Here is a 21,466-nt window from a genome sequence, read left to right on the forward strand (position 1 = left end):
AATTAAATCATTATTCTCCTTCCACCTCTCATTCTTCTCAACTTGCCGTCTTTCCGTCATCTCTCCACTTTCCGTGCTGTTGAGCCCCCCCGACTCTTTACGCTCTTCTCTGCTCTTTTCACTCTCCTGCTCTTCTTAAACTCCTCTCCTTGTCTCTCTTTCTCCTTCTCTGATCTCCTCGGCTCCTCTCTCTTCCATCTGCTTGACCGTTCTTCTCTTTCACTAGCAAGCCGTTTATCTCTTCTACCCTCTCCGCTCTCTCTTCCATCCTTTTCTTCTCCTCCTTGTCTCTGCTTCCTCCCCCCCACCAGTCTCCATCGTCCCTCCACTCCGCTCCCTCTCTACCCCGACTTTTTTGCTCCTTGTTCCCTTTCAGCCTCTTCTCCGCTTGTCTCCATCCGACCGTCTTTTTCTTCCCCTCTGCTTCCTCTTCTTTCTCCCTGGCCGCTTCTCCATACCTTTCTTCCCCTCTTTTCTTCCTCGTCTGGATCCAAGTCCTCTTCTCCCGTCTGCCACCTCTCCAGTCTCGCCTCCAGACTTCTAAATCTTTTCCTAACCTTTTTCAGCCCTTTTGGCATTTTCACTCTGTTTTCTTAATTCTCTTCCAGTCTCTTCTATTCTCCTCTCGACCGCACTTTCTTCCCTCACTCTGTCCTTTTCCGTCTCCTTCATTATCCCATTCTCTTCTCCTCATTATTAAATTTCATCTCTGTCTCTATTTTCACCTCATCTGCTTTCTCTCACTCTGCTATTACTGTTTCTGCGTCGGCTATCTTCTCCTTTCGACGGACCACGTGCTGTGAGAATCTGCGTTCCCAAAGCTCGCTACCGTCTGCCGCCTCACTCCTGCCAACCCGTTTTCCACCATCCTCTCCATCCGCGCCATCTCTCCTCTCCTCGTCATCTTCCTCGTTCCCGTCTTCATCTCCTGCCAACCGACTTTTCCTTTCTTCTCAGCGCCCTCTCACTGTCCTCTTCTTCTCCACGACTACTTCACTCCACATTCGTTCTTCTCATCTCCAAAACTCCATCACGATATCTTTTCATATCTTTCCTTTTCCGTCGTCCTCCTGCTTCCCTCCAATCACCCGACCACCACTCGTCCTCTTCTACCCGAATTTTCACTTTCCTACTCTCCCTCTCACCTCCATTATCACTTCACTACTCCTTACTTCGGAGCTTCCAAATTCACACCCGTTCTCACCGACGCCATTTATATCCTCCATCTGAGCAAACGATTATTGATCGGAATAAGGATGACTTTCTCAAAACTGATAACTCTTAAATTAAACCTGGGCAAACGAAAATTATAACGCGACATTCATGGGCAAACGATGAGCAAACGTTTGCCCAAAAATTTTTTTTTATTTTTTTAAGTGTGAAGTTGTCCTCCTTCCAAATTAATTTGTTTATAACTTATAAAGTAGAGCGGGGCAAACAAATATTCCAACAAGGCATTCATGGGCAAACGATGGGCAAACGTTTAAAAAAAGAAAATTTTTGGTTTTTCAAACTTGGGGGGCCAGTGTGAAGTTAGCCCCCCGAAAATTAATTTATTTATAACTTATAAAATAGAGCAGGGCAAACAAATATTCCAACAAGGCATTCATGGACAAACGATGGGCAAACGTTTAAAAAAAGAAAATTTTTGATTTTTTAAACTTGGGGGGGCTAACTTCACACAGGTCTCATTATGTATATAGTTATTCCTATAATGGTGGTTGAGAGCTTTAAGGGACTACATACACCTAGAGACGTAAAAAATAGGCCTTTTTCTCGATTTTTTTTTCAAAACGTAATGTATGTAATTAATCCTAGTTTTCTTTACTTTAAAATACATTTTTAGAACATGTTTCAGAATAAATTTGAACTAAAAATATTAAAAAATGGCGGAGATATTGTCCTTGTCGCAAAACTTTGTTAAAAAAAGATGCTCCACGGTGCCAATTGCAGCTCGTACAGAACTTATCTGAAACAGACCAGCCTAGAATTTTCTTAAACTGAATGATATTATCTAGTTTTTATCGTGGCCGATTTTTAAAATATCGATTTTTGGCAAAATGGCGGCCGTTTAAAGAAAAAAGGCAATTTTTTAAGATAAAAATCGGTCGTTTTTTTAACTTAAAAAAAAGTAAGAGCTCTAAAAAAAGACCGCCACGATAAAGACTGCCTTTTTGTGTAGATTAAGCCCTCCAAATTTTAAGTAAATCGGTCTAGCCGTTTCCGAGATATTTTTGGCACGCGTTTTGAAAACATGGTTTCGAGAGAAACGCGTATAAAGTTTGACATTCGATTAAAACGTAGATAATTTCTTTTCAAACTTACATGGAGTCATCCACTCTAGGGCCATACAGTGAACCCTCCCCAGATGTAGCGGCTTCAAAGGCTTCGATTCTAGCTTGCCGGCGTAATATTCTTGCGTAAGCTATCTGTTGCAAAGGATTAGAAGGCGCTCATCGCGCCCCAGCATCGTCAAACGCGCTTGGACCTTTCTCGCTATATTTCTGACAATTTTCAAGGAATCACTTTGAAACTTGCAAGGGATATTCTCAAGACCTTATACTTTACGAATATGCAAAAAACGAAAAATCCATTTTTTCAAAATTTCTGGGTGTATGTAGCCCCTTAATACGCAAACCAACGTGTTTATCGATCATATTAGTATGGTAATTGTTGTTAACTAATATTCTTTTATGATGGAAGAAGTCAGGGTCGAGCAGCAATCAAACCACGTATTATTATTTTAATAGTCTTTAATAATAAACACACGTTACACTCATAAAAGTCAATTTGTTATACGTTAATAAAGAACGAAGGTTCTAATACAAAGTAAGAGTAAATCTTTCGTCTAGTTCGTGTACATTACGTGTATACTCGTTAACAGATGCCGAACAAGTGCGTGCACGCACGCAATATGGCCTTAGCCGAAGGGCGCTGTGAAGAGGGTAGTAGGACGCAGCATGCCTCGAAAATACACGCTGTGGTGCGCAGTTTGAAACTGCATTCTAACACTCCCTCCTGACCACATCGTTGTTTTGTATCTTCAAAGCAAGGATCACCAGTAAGAATGATGGGTCCTTAAACAGTCACGAGTATTATAACAAAATGTAACAAAGCAACCGAAAATATTATTAGCTACATTCGCCATTCTTAGGTTATTTGGATTCTCCTGTAAACAAAAAAAAAATTAATTTATACATTCATTCAAAATTTGTTCTGTTAAACGCTTGTGAAGTTCAAAAGGGAGGGGCTTTGCAAGAATGTCCGCTATCTGGTCTCTAGACGGTATCCATTTAACAGTTACAAGGTTCTTGTTTACACATTCCTTGACATAGTGCTCACGAACTTTAGTCATGTGTCTCACAAGGGAACCTCGCGAACTCGAAAATTCAGATTTTAATAAAACTTAGCATAAATGTAGAGGGGGTAAATACATGAATTTAGAAATTTTTAGTTGGTGCCCAAAAACGGTTTGAAGGGGTAAAACCACCCTTCAAAGTTGAGACGATTTTTGCGGTTTTTCGATATATCTCGTAAATTAAACAAAATATAAAAAAATGTTTCATAAGAAAGTTTTACAGTATAAATACCTTTATGTAACTATGCTATTTATTAAAAAAAAATTTTTTTTATAAAAAATAAATAGTGTAGTTAAATGGAGGTATTTATGCTGTAAAACTTTTGTATAAAACATTTTTTAATATTTTTTTTAGTTTACGAGATATATCAAAAAACCGCAAAAATGTCTCAACTTTGAAAGATGGTTTCACCCCTTCAAACCGTTTTTGGACACCAACTAAAAATTTCTAAATTGATGTATTCACCCCTTCTACATTTATGCCAAGTTTCATGAAAATCAGAATTTAGGGTTCGCGAGGTTACCTTGTCAGCTTAGTTCCACTCCCTGTTTTGGCACTAGCTTCGGCTGCCTTATTGTCACACCAAAGCCGCATCGAGGTAAAGGATCTGTTCATCATTTGTTTCAATGAGTTATGCAAGGCCATTATCTCCTGACAGGCTTCACTCATCGCTACGTACTCTGCCTGACAGGTAGATAGCGCTACATAAGGTTGCTTATGTGTCCTCCAAGCAACTGAGTCGCCATAAAGCTTCACAACAAAGCCGCACGTTGTCAGACTGCCTTTACAATCTGCGAAGCTTGTATGCGACCAAACTTCTAAGTCATCCTTTTTGGCCAAAAAGTTCAGACCTTGATTCTTGGTCCCCTTTAAGTATCTGAACACTCGTTTGATACCCTTTCAATCATCCTCAGTCAAATTTATCTGGTATCTGCTGAGCACATTTACTGCATAAGAAATGTCAGGTCGTGTTGCATTTGCAAGATAGAGCAGAGAACCTATAGCCTCTCAATAAGGAATATTTCTAAGCGTATTCGTCTCAGCCAAGGATTTTTCATCACTAGATTCCTCTCTCAATTTGCGTTCTCGGTTGGCTACCTAAGTTGTCGGGGATTCGTTGAGGGTGCATTTCTTCAAGCCCGAAACGTTTCACCATTTTCTCCATATATGCTTCTTGACTCAGGGTCATCATTTTTTTATCTCTATTCCGACTAATATTAATGCCCAGGAATGTCTTTGGCTCCCCCAGATCGATCATTTCAAAGTCGTTCATTAATTTTTCTTTGACTTCAAACAATTTTCTCTTACAATTACCGGCCATCAGCATGTCATCCACGTAAAGCAAGAGTATAAAAAATTCCAAACATTCTCTCCACACGAAAAGGCAAGGTTCATTGTCGTCCGCTTTTAAGCCAGTACCTTTAACAGCCTCCGTAAATTGCTCGTTCCATCTTTTAGGGCTAATTCGTAATCCGTAGAGGACTCGTTCAATTCTGCAGACCTTCGTTTTCCTGAATTCCATTGAATACTGGGCTCCCTCCGGAATTTCCATGTAAATTTCTTCACTTATGGTGCCGTTTAAGAAGGCGGTTTTAACATCCAGTTGACAGACAACAAGATCATGCTTGTTGATTACAGCTATCAGTAGACACACTGTCGACAGTAGGGAAACAGGCGCATACGTTTCAGTCAGGTCACATTCTTATCTTTGAAACCCCTGATGACCAATCGTACTTTATATTTTATATTTCCAGTAATCTCTGACTTCCGTTTCAGCACCCATCGAGAGATCGTTGATTATGTTCGGTTTTCTTCCTTTTTCATTCACTTTGAGTTTATCGACAATTTTCCACACTTTGTTCTTTTCCATCGCATTCAGTTCATCATCAATCGCTTCTTGCCATTTAAGTTTGTCTGTAGTGGACATGGCTTCCATGTAAGAAGTTGGATCTCTATTTCTGCCAAGAGTGCATGATACGTTTCATCATCGAGTTTGTTGACCTCGGGATCACTCTGATTGACCGTTTCATCCGCGGAGCCTGTACTTGAGGCACTCTTGTTCTTCCTTGGTCTTTCTCTCCTTTTCACGTTCCCTCCCTCCGCTTTTAAGATTTCCCGGTGGTCGTCGTTTCGTTCATTCTCAAAAACAACCATTTGTCTTTATCTATTTCGTCAAATACATTTTCCCAGTCCTTGACCTGATTTTTCCCGTATTTGTCTCCGTACACCAATTTTTCGTTAAATCTAACATCACGGCTTTCATAAAATTTCCCTTCCTCTGATTTTAGAAAAATGTATCCTGATAATTTATACCCAACCAGTATTACCCTTCGCCCTTCGTATCTGAACTTGTCCAGTCTTCCTCTGCACTTTGATGTAGGCTAAACAGCCGAATCGTTTCAATTGATTGATATCGAAATTATAAGTTGGCGCAAACTTCCGTAACAAAGCCGTCATTCCATTCGACTTGTGTGGTGTTCGATTATATACGTAGACAGCAGCACCCAACGCTCCCACATATTTTCCGGAAGTTTCGAATCATACATGTAGGCGCGCACTTTCTTCTGAATTGTTTGGTTGAATTGTTCTGATACACCATTGTGTTTGGGTGTATCCGGGCAAGTTAGTTGGTTCTCAGCTCCCAGACAATTGAGTACATCTATTGTATAACCTCCGGTATATTCTGTCCCTTGATCGGTACGTAGGTAACAGACCTTTGCGTCGTAGTCTAAAAGGTTTCTACAGTTCCTCATAAACGACTCCAAGCAAAGTCCTGTGTCACTCTTGGCTTTCATAGGGTAGACTATGGCCAGTCGTGAGAAGTCGTCAATGAAAACAGAGATATATCTATATCTTTTAGGATAGGCTGTCGGACTAATCGCACCCATGACATTCGAGTGTATAATTTGCATCGGCCTCGTAGCTCGTCTTGTTGATTTGAAGGACAGTTTATTAAATTTAGAAATCATGCAAACTTCACGCAGTCCGATATAAGAGAGTCGAAATTCGCACTCAGCAAGCTCTTGTTTTCACGAAATTGTTTTTGCATTGCTTTTAAGTAGTCAACTGACGCATGGCCCATATGCACGTGCCAAAACATTGCCGTATTCTTTTGCGTAAAGATCTTGTATTTATTATTGAACGGTTCTTCATCTCCAGCTAACTCTATCTCTGGTAACTCATCCACATTGTTCAATTTTCTATCTGCAACGGTTGTTTCAAAATTTAGATTTTGCTGTATAAGTTTCTTAACAATTGAGTTTTCATTCGTATCAGTTTGCTCATCCTCAGGTTGTGTAGCCGTCGGTTCAGTACTTTTTGCATTCAGAGTTTCGGATTCTCTTTCAGAGTTATTCGTCATGTGGGTTTCGGCTTTACAGGCAGCTTCATGAGCGTTATTTCGGGCTGCAACACTCCGAGTTACATATCGCGGAATTTCCTTATTTCCTGCTGTTGACAAGTATGCAACAGTTGTTTTATTTGTTACTCGATCGGAACTATTAGTATTTCCAAGATCTTTATCAATTTGTAGCTCAACTATCCAGTAAGGTTGTTTATAAATTCCTGTTATAAACAAATCATGAGATACAGGGTCAAAAATATCTATACATTCTTTGTCCAGATCTATCCCTAGAGTAAATTTTTAGACAAGTTCTCCGCGCAGATTACATCTTTTAGCTCGTGCGTACTTCCGTCACTCGTTAATATTTACGAACGTCCCTTAGTCCGTCCGTTTTCAGGTTTGCAGCAGGGTCATTGTTTGCGCATTCAATCTCGCCCTAATTCGATTCGTCGAATGTTTTGAAAGCTCTCTCAGCCGAAAGTTGGTGAGATGTTCTGTAGCACCGGAATCTGCCAAGAATTTAGCAAATACTCTAGAGTTATCATTCATACGGTCCGTTCCCATAGTTGCAGTTTCGCTATCATCCTTAACAAAGCCTGCAGGAAGAAGGGACACAATATGATTAACATCTGCAAGAGATTGCTTACCTTTGTCATTCTTTGATTTGACAACATCCGTAAGAGATTTGGCGTCGTTCTTACCCTTATTCTTATTTCCACGACTTTTATATCCTCCCTTGTTGTTAGATCTCTGTCTTAATATTCGTACCGTTAGATGAGTTAGAATTCTTTCGTTTGAAATTCTTCCTGGTTTGTGTCGTAATTTTCTCGCCACGAGAGGTTTTTAATAAGATACATCTTCTCGAGCTGTGAGAGCTATTTCGACCTTTTGCCAAGCGCTTTGGACACCCTCGTGCAACGTGCGTCACAAGCTCGCCACACTCGTAACATTTCCGAAGGCCTGTGCCCCTCCTCGGACAATCGGTTGATATATGGTCATAATCGTCACATTCATAACATTTCATTCTGACTTTCCGAGGTTGAGCATTCATCGCACTTGCAGGGTTCGTCGTATTTGTCACTGTTGAAGCCCCGGCTGCCGCTCGATTTGCTTCAAACTGGAGTATGTATGACTTCAGCTGTTCATACGATAATCCTTTCCTTTGGTGCTTTCGGTCAGGAATTCAACCAACTGTATTTGAGGAACAGAGGTCATCAACACGTTGTAGAAGGCGTTTTTCCACCTCCGACAAGGGGACGGTATCAGACAGGTTCTCGTAATTCCTTACGACTTCTTTAAACCTATCCCAGAATTCCGCTGCCTTTTCTTTATTGGGATTATACGCCATGCTATACAATTGTTTGCGAATGGTGACCGACGTTAAGTTAGTTTCGCATCGTTTTAATTCTTTTATCCTTGCAAGCAGTTCTACGGCATCCTTTATGTGGACGATTTTCGAGTGGTAACGCTGATCTAAGCGATTTATTAAGATGTCCCGGACTTTAAACTTTAGTTTATCATGAGTTCAGGTGACAAGTCTTTAGATAAAGAGACAATCGGGTCTATTATATGTAGCAGGTTGAGAGTTCTCAGTTCCGACGTAAAGTAGTCTATGAAGTGTTCTAATTTTGTTCGTTCCGTGAGTCTGTAATCTCGTTTCATTCCAGTATCTCTGTTTACTATCTCGAATTTGATCGTTTCATTCCGCGGACACTCGTTAACTGTACTCGTAGATGCGTTGCCTCCGCTCAGCACTCCTAGGTTTAGTGGTACCCTGCTGACAGCTTCCGGTACATTATCATGTGTGGCAGCACCGTCATCAGGTGTAATTAGTAGGTCCTCAGGCGATTCCGACTCATCTGCGCTACTCGCATCATCCGCTTCCTCATACTCATTTCTCCTTGCGATGTTTTCCTTTTTCTCTCTAATGTTTTTATTACGTCCGCGGCGGTTGTCTTTAACTCTGACTTAGTCTTAATTTTCATTTCTCTGATATTTTCCTCTGACCTTTGCATCATTCTGATCGTCTGTTGTCTCATCCTCTCAAATATGTTAATCAGATCAGTGAGCTGATCCTCAGTCATGGGGCTCTGATTTTTACGCGACTCGCCTGCAACCGTAGAATTATGCGTGCGAAACGAAAAAAAAAAACAATATTCGTGTAAGAGCATTCACGCAAGTACATTCGCATATTCATTCGTTCTCAGATTTAAGCCGCAGACTGTCTGTCGAGCTTGTGTGAATCAGCTGCTTACACATCCGTTTCACCATACATTTCCGTCCCACATGCATTCATTTACTTAAAGGTAGACACCATACCTAAGTCTTGATCGTCCGTCTGGGTCCCAGCATCCACACACGTTTTTACACACGTTAGATCCCTTGCCATACTCATACGACCATCATTCATCATTGTTGTTGATTCACATAATTCAGCCAGCTGGGTTTTGGGACACGGTACTATAGTTAAAGTCTCGCCTTTGTATTCGGCCAGGTCTAAGACCTTGGAGACGACTCTATTCTCTTCTTTCGTTATTTTCTTGGAATCTGCATAGAAACAAAGAATTTACCGTTTGTCCACTGATTCGGTAAGTTGGCACAAATCAAGCTCCCATTTCGATCGACCGAACGCAAGCCGTATCGGATGGAAGCGACTGTCCAAACACAAGATCACCTCCGCATCCGCCCTCATAGATGCAGTGGCAGAGCGTACAGCAATGCCCACAACAAATATGAACTAGCTTGATGGTTGGTGTCTTTGAATGAGTTTCGAAACTTTATTTAATATCATTATTACCGGTTTTCATGTGAAGTTTCATAATATATATAAAACTCACTGCTATAGCCTAAGTAGATCTTTGTAATTTAATAAATTATTAAATTTACAACAGCCGTAACCATCCGCGGTGACACGTATTAAACTCGTAACGTTCGTGCTCACACGTAATAATTTTACAGCGTACGTGTATATCCGTATGTATTCAGTCAAAATTTAATGAACGTCCGCGAACACCCGTAATCATATGCATTCATATATACAATTTTACAGTGAAGATTACACACCTATTTTGTATAGAATTCCGTCGTCCGTTCTAAACATTATTTCGTCATTCACTTTCCGTATTATTACGCCGTGCCCTGGATGTTTCTCCTGCAGTCTCAGGTCATTGTTTCAATATTTACAAAACAGCAGGAAGGTCATTACATCTATATAAAGGACAAATCACGAATTTGTTGAATAATATTTACTTATTTATCTTTAGTATCGGACAACCGGCAAGCGAGAGTCAAGACTCAGGCTACTTCATAGTTTTATTTGTAAATTGGAATAAATGTGTCTATTGGAAATTCTTTTGTTAAAATTTTGCGGAAAGCATCAATCTCAAATTCCTGTAGGGTAAACTTTTATGTACAACGCGCTGTGATCCGAAGAAGAGAATGGGTCAACGGGTATACGTGTGCTCATGTATGCATGCACACACTTATCAAGCATGACTGTTCAGGCCTCAAGGGTCCGTGTCCCCCCCACTACGCTCACAGCACACGAGAGGGGCTGCTGATGCAACTCGGCTACGGGTAACGCGCACAAACATACAGGCGATGCATCTTCCCTCTCTCTTCCCCCATCCGTACTCGTCACACCGAAGCGCACGTCGGGCTACGTTGCTATGCCTTCGCCCCTCCCCCTCAGAATTTTCGAGAACACAGCACGTCGCTATCTTATTTCGTGCCATCCAGGACAAAGCAAATTCATGTTTCTTATATGACCTCCGTTACACCCGAGGTGATAAACAATTTTGTGATGCACAGCGTGTCTTTCGTTTCGCGCAATATAGGGCGCACATGTGTGCTAATTGCCTATCTTACCTTTTTTGCCAGACATGAGTCCTCTTTTAGTCCTTCCATCCTGTTGCACGTGCGAATGCTTCAATACGAACAGTCTTCCGAAGCGCACGTTGATATTGTAACACACCACTCGCGGAAGCAAAGCGCGAGATAAAAAGATTACGTCGGTCACTAACACGTGGTTTTGATTGCGCAGTGGAAGCGTGCTGGGCCCATAACCTGATGGAAGAATTCAGGGTCGAGCAGCAATCAAACCACGTATTATTATTTTAATAGTCTTTAATAATAAACACACGTTACACTCATAAAAGTCAATTCGTCATACGTTAATAAAGAACGAAAATTCTAGTACAAAGTAAAAGTAAATCTTTCGTCTAGTCCGTGTACACTACGTGTATACTCGTTAACAGATGCCGAACAAGTGCGTGCACGCACGCGGTACGGCCTTAGCCAAAAGGCGCTGTGAAGAGGGTAGTAGAACGCAGCATGCCTCGAAAAAACACGCTGTGGCGCGCAGTTTGAAACTGCATTATTCTAACATTTTAACTTTTACTATGTCTTCTGAATTGTTTATGAGCGAGTAATGTAGCTCTATCAACAAGATTATTAATAGTGTTAATTTTGTATTTTGTTGAATGGTTGGAAAAGAAATTCATATACCGACCCGAAAACGTTGGCTTACGATACCAATTAATAATGAGGGTGCTACTATCACGTATAACAATAGTATCTAAAAAACTCAGTGCATTATCTTTTCCAATTTCATATGTAAACTGTAATCGGTGATGATAACAATTGAACACAGTGAGCATATCATTAACTTTCGCTGTCGGTATAATAGCGAAAATATCATTAACATACCTCTAGATTCTAGAGTCTAGAACATTTTGATATGAAACGGTAACTGTTTTATACAGTGTGTCTCCAAATCATCCATGACCATATCAGCAAGTATTGGAAAGGGCGGGGATCCCATTGGACTGCCGAAGATCAGTTCATATATCTCGCCATTGAATGAAAAACTCGTCGATTCCAATATCAATTTCATTGCAAATAGAAATTGTTGTAATGACAGTGAAGTTTTTGTAGAGATGTATTGCCATTTATTTATAATAGAATTTAGAACTAATTGTGTAGGAATGTTCGTAAACAATGCTGTGACGTCGAACGAAATCAACGTTTGATCAGGTTTAATCGTAGCATCGCTTATTACTCTTGAAAATGTCCAACTGTCTTTGATATAAGATTGTAGTTTTGGAATCGACGAATCCAGAATCTGATGTAAGAAATGCGAGGTATTGTATAGGGGACTACCAAGCGTCGATACTATAATCCTTAATGGATAATCTTTTTTATGGATCTTCGGTTGTCCATAACATCGTGGGAGGTTCGCGTTAGTGCAATTCAATTTTTTATACATGAAATTACTAATGATGTCGTTGTCACGCCAGGATTTTACCATATCATTCAACTTCTGTAATTTACTTCGTTTATATTGCCTTTTAGATGATATCTAGACACATATTATAATTCAAAATGTGTACCACATAATTTTTACGTATCTAAGCACATAATAAGGATCGAAACCAATGGTCGAAACGTTGTGAGCTATTTGTTAAATATATTTGAGGCCATTCAGGTCAAACGTAATAGTTACATTGTTTTTTGTTAAAATTACTATCTTAAAGTTCAAATATTTTTGATGCAATATTTTTATTTCTTAGAGGTTCTCTGAAAACTTATTCAGAAATAATAGATTTATAAAATTTAAAACCAAAAAATTATGTTTTTTTTTGCAAAAATTTGTTTATATCTTTTTTGAATTAAATTTTTGATTAATTTACGCTACGGCATTTGAAAGAGCGATCTCAAAAACATGAGGAATGACCCTAGCAGAATTTTTTAAATTAGGTTTTGAGATACTACGTTGAAGATAATGGAAAAAAGTGTCTATCCCGGCGTTAAAGGGTTAAAATAGATCAATTCTTTAATCTTAAACATTTATTATATTGATAATAAAAAAATGTGTGCGATTTAATTCTGCCTTTGTCATTTATTTTTTGTCATCTTTCATATTATTCTCCGATTTCGTATTTCTAAAAAAATCATTTTTTAGAGCAATTTTCATCACAACAAATGTTGTAATTGATGTTGTGATTGATTCAACAATTTTTTGTAATTATCTGTATTAGCACAACTATTTTGTTTATAAAATTATTTTTTGTTTACTTTAAATTTCAAAATATTTATTTTAATGTCCTGTACTGTGGTCTCCTTATAATTATTACTCGTTTTGATGGCTTAATACATTTTGACGTATAATTTTTTTATCAAGAGAATTAGAGATGACATAATTATCATATAAAGACAATTCTATTAATTATGAAGTGTATTATTTTTTATATATAATGAAAGATTGAGATATACAATATTTAATTTTAATATTTCAGAATGCTGCAATTTAATCCATATAATGATATTTTTACTCGCTATAACTTTCAATAGTTTGGATTATCCGCGATAACTTCGCAGGAAAAACGAGTAAATGTAAAAATTGAACGTATGCTATTAGAAATAAAAAATGAAAAACAATTAGAAGGGTAAGAAACTTTAAATTTTTATGATAAGTATGAGATCCTAGAAGTGGAAAAAGTTGATTTATTAGAGGCCGATGAAGAAAAAATCTATTTTCCAGAAAAAGTTATTTGTAATTCAGTTGAAGAAACAATATCAACTGACTATAAGTGGCAAGCTGTGGAATACTGGAAAAGTGGTAAGACAAAACCAAGATCGCTTGAAAGAGTTAAGCAAAAATTAAAAAAAATTACATTAATATAACAATTACGACGATGGGAAAATTATTCATCCAAGGTGATAGTAGGCCAGAAAAATTAAAAAAAATTTCTAAATGCACATTAAATTATTTCTAAATACTATTTTAATGAAGCACTTAAAAGAAAAATCATCATTCATGACATTGACATCGCTCGATGGGCTTCTCGAGCACAAAATGAAGAAAATGTGGCAGAATTCAAAGCTTCAGAGAAATGGGTACAAAGATTTAAAAAAACACATAATATTGTGTCTAGAAAAATAATAAAATTTGTTACAAAAAGGTTTCTATTATCGAAACCTGATTTGAAAAATAAATGCGATACATTTATTACAAATGTACAATATTATATTAATTGATTTGGTTTAAAATTGATTAATATAATATTTATAATTCGAAAATATTTATAATTCGGATCAGAATGGATTTCAGTTAGAATTTTATTCTGGTCGTACTTTAGCTCCAAAAGGTATTAAAAACATAAAATCTGTAGTACAGTCTATATATCAGCAACCACGCATAGCTATACAATTCAATCGACTATTTCGGCTGATGGTAGATTATTATCACCTTTTTTCATAGTATTAAAAAAAATTACAGGAACATTTGGGCCGAAAGTACAAGAAACATTATTCAACCAATATCTTTGTTACGGCTTCAAAGTCAGGCAAATTAACCCCAAATCATATAAAAACTTGGCTAAAGGAAGTATTTTTTCCGAATGTCGAGCTGCAATCAGTATTGTTGTTAGATTCGTGGAGTAGACATTGTCTTAACATAGTTTCAGAAACTAAACCTGATTCTGCAACAGATATTGTTTTCCTAACTATTCCGGCCGATACAACGGGAAAAATATAGCCATTAGATATACAGATTTTGGTTGTGGAACAATTTTATTAAATATTTTTCTGATACAATTATGTTGTTAGATCTGACTTTAGATCTTCATAATAGAAATAATATCTTGAAATTACAGTCATTAACACACCATTGATCAATTCTCGTCGCCCAGGTTTCAAAATATATTTAAATATGCGTGGACTAAAAGTAGACACGGAGAGAATGCATACGATGAATACCTGTGGGCTATACCGATAGAATTTGATACACCAGTAGACTATTGTTTTAAAAAGAATTCTAAAGTAAAATGCGATCTTTGCGACGAAATAGCAATTATAACTTGTTCTTGGTGTAGAAAATCGCTTTGTATAACACATTTTTTTCTATGAACATCATCTTTGTAATGAATATGTGCCGTAAATGTAAGACATTTGTAAACAAATTCTGTATTGATTTCTTTAAAAAAGATATGTTTTTAAATTATTAGCATTGGTAAGATTTTAGCAGTTTTCCTTATCCATGCAATATTGGTATTCTTTTATTTCTGCCTAATAAAAATTTTAATTTGTATAAAATTATATATTTGTAACAATTATTTCAACCTCTTTTCCCTTTATTTATTCTTTGTTTCATTTTTACTTCATAATATTTTTTAATTAGCATTTCAAAGTTATTAAATTATATAATTATATTATTATCAGAGCGTGCTATGTGCAAATAGTGTAAATAATATTGTATATGCAAATAGTTATTGTAGTTTTTATATATATATATATATATATATTTTTTTTTTTATACTTTTCTCTTGATATTATATATTTTGTTATATTGTATTTGCAGTTTTAAATATTAAAAAAATATTTTGTCTATTTTTTCTACAACATATTCAAAGCTCATTCAAATCGGTGAGGGACAGTTTTGTCCGTTCCCTTGTCAGTGCTGCTAGTGCCAGCGAGTTTTTATCAATGGAAGATGTTATTAGATGAATCGCTACTGTTGGCACTAGAAGCAGAAAGGGATAAAATATTAAACCATTACATTAAAACTCATTAGATTTATTGTGTAATTGTTATTCTTGATCCTAGACACAAAATTGAAACTTAAAAAAAATGCATGGGGAAACGATTTACTTAAAAGATTGAAACAAAAGTTTGAAACGACTTTCAAAAAAAAATATTACATACCTAAAACAATTTCAAGGATACAATATTGTTCCAGAATGAGTAATTATTATAATGTAAGATTATAAAATATTTTCAAATTTGTCGTGGATGCTCTCGGGGGCTCTCGCTGTTTTCGCATACCATAGCGATTCGCAATATCTCGTGTACAGCTATAGCGCTCTTCATCACACTAAGGGCCGCCTCACGCTAGTCTCACGCGGCACGCGGATGATCACTTGAAACTTTAAAATCAAAGTTTTCATGAAACTTCGTTCCATTTAACGTGGAACGAAGTTAACATCAGGAGAGCAAATAACCTTCATGAATTTATAAAATTATAAGTGCATGCATTGAGGAATAATAAACTTGTCATATTGACAGCAATTGTGCATGCATGTTGACAACTTGCCGTCAGTTTGTTGAATTCTAATGTAGAATTTTATATAATGTCAGAACAACAGACAGTTTGCGGAAACACCTTGGCTTTAGTTTGATAAAATTAATAGGAAATAAGTGATAGCAAAATAACAACACGTTGCCTTTCTTTGGCTATTTGGGTACCTTCAACCGATAGATGTCGAGTGTACATCTCCAACGTTTCAGTGTTCACACTTTATGTTGGAAGTATACACTCATTTATTGAGTGTCATATCCAAATGTTGAGAGTATACTTTCAAATATTCAATATTTAAATCCAAACTTTGGTATGAACACTCAATCATTGGGTGTACACACTCAATGTTCGAGTATAAACACTGAATCTTTAGTGTAAATACTCAAGATTTGAGCGTATACACCTAAATTTGGGAGTAAATTCCAAAAATCGAGTATTAACACTCAATTTTGAGTGTAAACTCTCAAAATTAGAGTGTTTTTTTCGTAAGGGTTCAAACACTTTGAATGCATTAAATCCACGTCAAAATAAAACGCGTACGTGTTTTGAAAAAAAGTACTTTATGTGTCTTTATATTTAATGTTTCTAAACGCTTAAATAATGACTACAAGGATTTAAACATTTTAAGCGTTTTAAAGTAAAACACTTACAATTAGATTTGCAGTGTAGTTAATTGAAGCTTTTTGACATATACATATATGTAATCAACGTGACCCAAGTGCTATCTTTTTTAAAAAATCTTTACTATACTTATATAAATAATTTAAAATATTTCATATATTTTTTTTAGTTTTAGAAATGTTTCCTATTTTAAATTTGACTTTTATTTTTCAATTTCGTATTCATCAAAAAAATTACAAAAATCTCCAAAGTTTAAGGAGGCCATATTGGGTACAGGAGATCCTACGGGTCATGGGTTATCGATTTTTTTCATACTTATAAGATTTGAAGATCAGCATCCGCACATCAATTTTCCAAACCAGTACGATGCGCTTCTCAAAAATACTCGAGAAAATTGACTTTGAAGATTTCCGAGAGCTGTAAAAAAATGTTAACCCATTGTTAAAGCCGCTCGTAGCCGAGTGCATAGAGTTCTAGTTTCGTTAGCGCTAGTTCGATTTTCGCTAGTTCCAAAAATTAACATCTTTTAATTTTTAATCACCACTTGCTTTAAAATACGAATATTTATAATAAATTAAAATTAGTATAAAAATAGAAAACGTTTTATTGTTAAATGCAAAAATAATATGTATAAATAATATTGTTCAGTTATTTTATTGCTTACATTTTACGCTGTATCTTTAGCACGTTAGTTGGAGTTTATAAGCCAATTTTATTGTAAGTCGATCCTGGTTGGTCCGCATTCTCTCGCATCTAGTGAACAAAAGACAGCCTTATGAAAAGTGGAGCAAGTAAGAGTTCCGAGAGAGCAGATGCTATTGTTGTACTCCTCGTTGGGAGTACGTTAGGGATCGCTGCCAAAGATCTCGCGAGAAGGGTATTTAGTCACTACACACCACTCTTTGTGTTGAGCACTTTTATTATAATGTCTGTTTTTACAGTGTGCGGTTAGATCGCGACCCCGCAAGGTAGAGTGTCGCGTCTAAGAGTGCACTGTCCACGACCCCGCAAAGCAGAGTGTCGTGGTTGTATTTATTACAATGTTTTGTGTCGGCGATACACGACCCCGCAAAGCAGAGTGTCGTGTGTTATCTCGGTTTGTCGACTTCGGATTGACCCGTCTCTCACTTTCTTTCGGTGATTTATATATCCGTTAATTCAGTAGTTGGATCGAGAGAAGGGGAGAATCGTGAAAAGCGTGAGGGCGTAAATCGGTCAGTATTTTAAAATCTTGCTTAGACAGCAAGTGCTGTCTAAGGAGCATTGCACTAATTGTCGAGCAGATTGCGCGGAACCTCGCGCAATGCGCTCGATGCTGACTGCTGCAGCTGACCGACTTACGTCATCGGTGCTACTGACACATTTTTTATTGGTATGAATGTGTCACTCATAACACTATTCAGTTCGTATTTTACTGTTAGCTTTCAAAGCGATGAAAACTGCAGTTATTTTGAGCGATCAGTTTAATTTGTTAAAATTATAGTATATATAAGAATAACATAGTTATCTAGTCAGACATGAAATCTGTTGATGAACCTGGCCCTTCGATTGTACGAGAAGAGCCACTTGAACAAAATCTGTGCAAAGATGATAAAAAATTATGTTTAAAAAGTGCTATTACTTATTACAAGCAGCTTCTTGCACAAGATGGTCTTATCACAGAACAATCTTCTTTAACAATTACTAAAGAATCAATTGTACTGGCAGAAGATTTTTATCACTATACGTTACAAAATTTATTTAAAAAAAAATTTATAACAGATGAAGACCTGACTATGAACGATGAAATTGACGTCGACAACGCTTTTAAAGAACTACAAGAAGACGAGTCTGATTACGAGCCAAAGGAAAAAAAATCAAAAACGATTTTGTTCCAATTGGTTATAAAATAAAAGTTGTTAATATTGCAAGATCACATCCGAAATAAGATTTGACAAATTAACATAAAAAAGGATGTTCTCAATTAAAACGTATAGATCAATTGACGATATAGGAACAACATATTAAAAGTGGTAGAACTGTTTTTGATAAATATACGATCATCAATTCATGGACATACGATTGCTTTATAAAAGCTCAACAAATTAATCAACAAGTGATGACAAGAAGCTTGCAGCAATGGGCTTTAGCTGTCATAAGTCAATTTGAAAACTTTGATTTTAAAGTTTCTAATTCGTGGGTTGAGAAATTAAAACCCAAACATAAAATTTGCCAACAAAAAATAACAATAATCTATAAAATTAATTATCGCGACTGTGATCTTTCATACATTGGAATACCAAAAAAATATAAAAAGTTCGCCTTCGCACCACACGGTAATTACCAACCATCGATTATCCACCAATCACAAATTCGAATGGTCTAAACCCAATATTGTACATAAGGAAAAGCATAAAAGAAAAAGAGAGATCGCAGAAATGTTTTTTATTAAAAAATTCAACAATAATATTAATCTGCAAAAAGATACTGACAATCTTAACACAGTGTATGACAGAATTATACGTATAGTTTAGACTTGCACATTTCCAAATCTCTTCATTTGACTCACAAACGTTGCGAAGGATAGATGTGCTTTCTAATACGTCTCTCTAAACAATACCAAAGAGTTGTTATTTGCGAACTAAGATATTTAATGTAACTTACTGCAATTATACGAGGTACGATTATTTTATTCAATTTACGGATTTTAGAATGTGACGTTGAGATGTGATATATGTAATATAATTTGCGTATCTATGTAATTTTAGTTTCAATTGAAAAGGGCCAGAAATTGTCTGGCCGAAACATTGTGATCGAATTAATAAAGTATTGCAGAGTAGTCATTATCCAAGTGGTTTTTTATTGTGGTAAATAGAGGAAACCTTGGCTTCTGCGCAAAATTTTTGCATACAGGCTCGTAATCTAATATCAAATATCAATCCTATTTTTGTTATTAATATACAGGTCAAATAAATATTTTTAAAAATTTTATAATTTTTTACATTTTTTATATAGTATATAAAATATTTATTAAATACGACATATTTTTATAAATATTTTTTAGGATGTCAATATCAGTCTACTTTTAAGGGGATACTAAACTGCTCTATTTTATCATTAATTTTCGGACACCGAAATCTTTTTATTGATTGCATGGAATTGAAAATCTTTCTCCAAAATTAAAATACAGATAATAACGCGGTGCGCTGCGATCAATTTCATACGAAAAACGAAAGAAAGTTAGAAAATTATAGTTTTGTTATCGACTTCTGTAGTCGACTCGTAAAAACATTGGCTGCGTATAAAAGTTTTAGACTTTGTACGTATAAAATAAGCATGGAGCGCACTTGGCATTTCAGCAAAGAACACTACTGTGCTTTTAGAATGAGCCTAGGAACCTTAGAAAAAAAGTTTTCGGTGTTTAAGAGGATCCTATCTGTTTTATCGTCAGAATTGTACAATTTGTTCCAATGTACAACTTTTTATTGCATTTACAGAATTAAAAATTCTCCACAATTCTGAAAAAGGATTTCTAAATCTATAAAAGAAATACATACAAAATTTTGTTAATAACGTGCCCAAATGACTCTACATTATCGACCTCGATCAAATTTGACGAGCAGTTTAGCATCCTCTTAACAGCCCAAGAAGCACACAATATTTTTTTAACGTTTTTTAAATATTTATTTTTTATTATTTTTACATTATTAGCGTTTATTGTATAAATAATATTTATTTAATATTTATTAAACATTTGTATTACATTAATTATTTATTTCAAATAATGAATTAGAAAAAATATTTATAACGTTTATTTGACGTTTATTTAATATTTATAAATTATCAATTTTTTATTAAAAATAGTAATTAAAGAAAATTATTTAAGTAATATTTATTTAATACTTATGTAATTTTTATTTCACATTTAAGGAAATGCTGGAGTCGTCTGTTTTACCGATTAAACATTATTATTTTTAATTAGGCCTATTTTTTTACTGATTTTGTAGAATTAAAAATTCTTCTCCAGAATTAAAATATAAACAATTACAAATAGTGCCTACCTATAATTTCATGTAAAAAACAAAAAAAGTTAGAAAATTATACTTTTGTGCAGCCGTCTCGTGTCTTTCATTTGTAACACATAAGTTTTAAAGACTCTGTACGTACAAATAACTAGTACGCACTAATCGTATTACATGAAAGAATAACAAAATGCTTGCAGAAATGAGCTAAAAGCTTTGGTATAAGAAAAAAGCCTCAGAGAAAATTTCGTATATATGTGTGAGTGAGAAATCGGTCCGAGGATAGAAAGAGAGATCTAGTTTAATTCACAGATTAATATAATCCACTCTTACATAGCACAAAATAGCATTACTCTAGCTGAAAAATTTTCACTCGCAGTATTTGTGTGCTTACAAGAACCAACAGGTTTATTTGGACCTATAGCTCAGAAATTGGACGAATGTTGAAAAATATAATAATGTCGTTGTCACATCGTCAAAGTCAGGGAAACTAATAACAAATTTATATAAACATTTTTAATTACAATTATAAAATCTTACGTAAAACAGGAAAAATTTCTCTTGTTTGTTGATTCTTGGGGAGGGCAAACCAAGCCGAAAATATATGATAATTTTTTTAAATAATAAGCATTTGGCAATATGTACTGTTAAATTTATCCCTCCGAAATGTATCCCTTTAGTCCAACCTTGTAATGTATATTTTTATAAACAAGTCAAGAATTTTATAAAACGACCTCAAAATGCGTATTTAATCGAACAAAAATTTATTGTATATCATCAATTACCATCTTCAATCTTTTCGTGATTCGATACGCATGGTTTGCTTCAATTTTGTGATAACAAAGAAATTTTTATGAATGTGAACGAAGTATGTTTTTCCATGGAAATTAAAAAAAAGAAACTTTGTAATTGTAAAAAATTTGCGTTTACACAGTTTGCCGTGAAACTTATTGTTTCGCCTGCTTTTACGATGAATACCATCCTGGTTCGTGAAATATTGACGAGTAATGTCAAATGTAATTATTGTTAATATATTTTGTATCATACATGTATCAAGAGACACGGT

General features: G+C 35.7%; 2 protein-coding genes and 1 long non-coding RNA gene across 3 annotated transcripts in view; 1 reads left to right on the forward strand and 2 right to left on the reverse strand.

Annotated features, from left to right (window-relative positions):
• The window catches only part of LOC105836910 (sodium- and chloride-dependent GABA transporter 1), a 365,264-nt gene that overhangs the window by 92,925 nt on the left and 250,873 nt on the right, over window positions 1-21,466 (forward strand). The window lies entirely within an intron of this gene.
• On the reverse strand, window positions 3,151-5,816 carry LOC105840934. The gene is made up of 5 exons (XM_012688026.2): window positions 5,673-5,816; window positions 5,261-5,498; window positions 4,442-5,012; window positions 3,883-4,236; window positions 3,151-3,169 (listed from the first exon to the last, which is right to left on the reverse strand). The coding sequence occupies exons 1-5, from the start codon at window positions 5,814-5,816 to the stop codon at window positions 3,151-3,153; spliced, it is 1,326 nt and encodes a 441-aa protein (XP_012543480.2).
• On the reverse strand, window positions 16,431-19,738 carry LOC118645254. Its single transcript, XR_004963022.1, has 2 exons — window positions 17,064-19,738; window positions 16,431-16,816 (listed from the first exon to the last, which is right to left on the reverse strand). It is a non-coding gene; the product is annotated as an uncharacterized LOC118645254 (long non-coding RNA).

The sequence above is a fragment of the Monomorium pharaonis genome, chromosome 4 (genome assembly GCF_013373865.1).
Source record: "Monomorium pharaonis isolate MP-MQ-018 chromosome 4, ASM1337386v2, whole genome shotgun sequence".
In the NCBI taxonomy this organism is placed as follows: Eukaryota; Metazoa; Arthropoda; class Insecta; order Hymenoptera; family Formicidae; genus Monomorium; species Monomorium pharaonis.

Coding starts and splice junctions, on each gene's coding strand:
- LOC105840934 (XM_012688026.2), bottom strand. CDS start 5,816: ATGACGGCTTTGTTACGGAAGTTTGCGCCAACTTATAATTTCGATATC. Junction 5,499..5,672: donor CGAAGGGTAATACTGGTTGG/GTATAAATTATC, acceptor GTTGTTTTTGAG/AATGAACGAAACGACGACCA. Junction 4,237..4,441: donor TTAGGTAGCCAACCGAGAAC/GCAAATTGAGAG, acceptor ACGAGTGTTCAG/ATACTTAAAGGGGACCAAGA.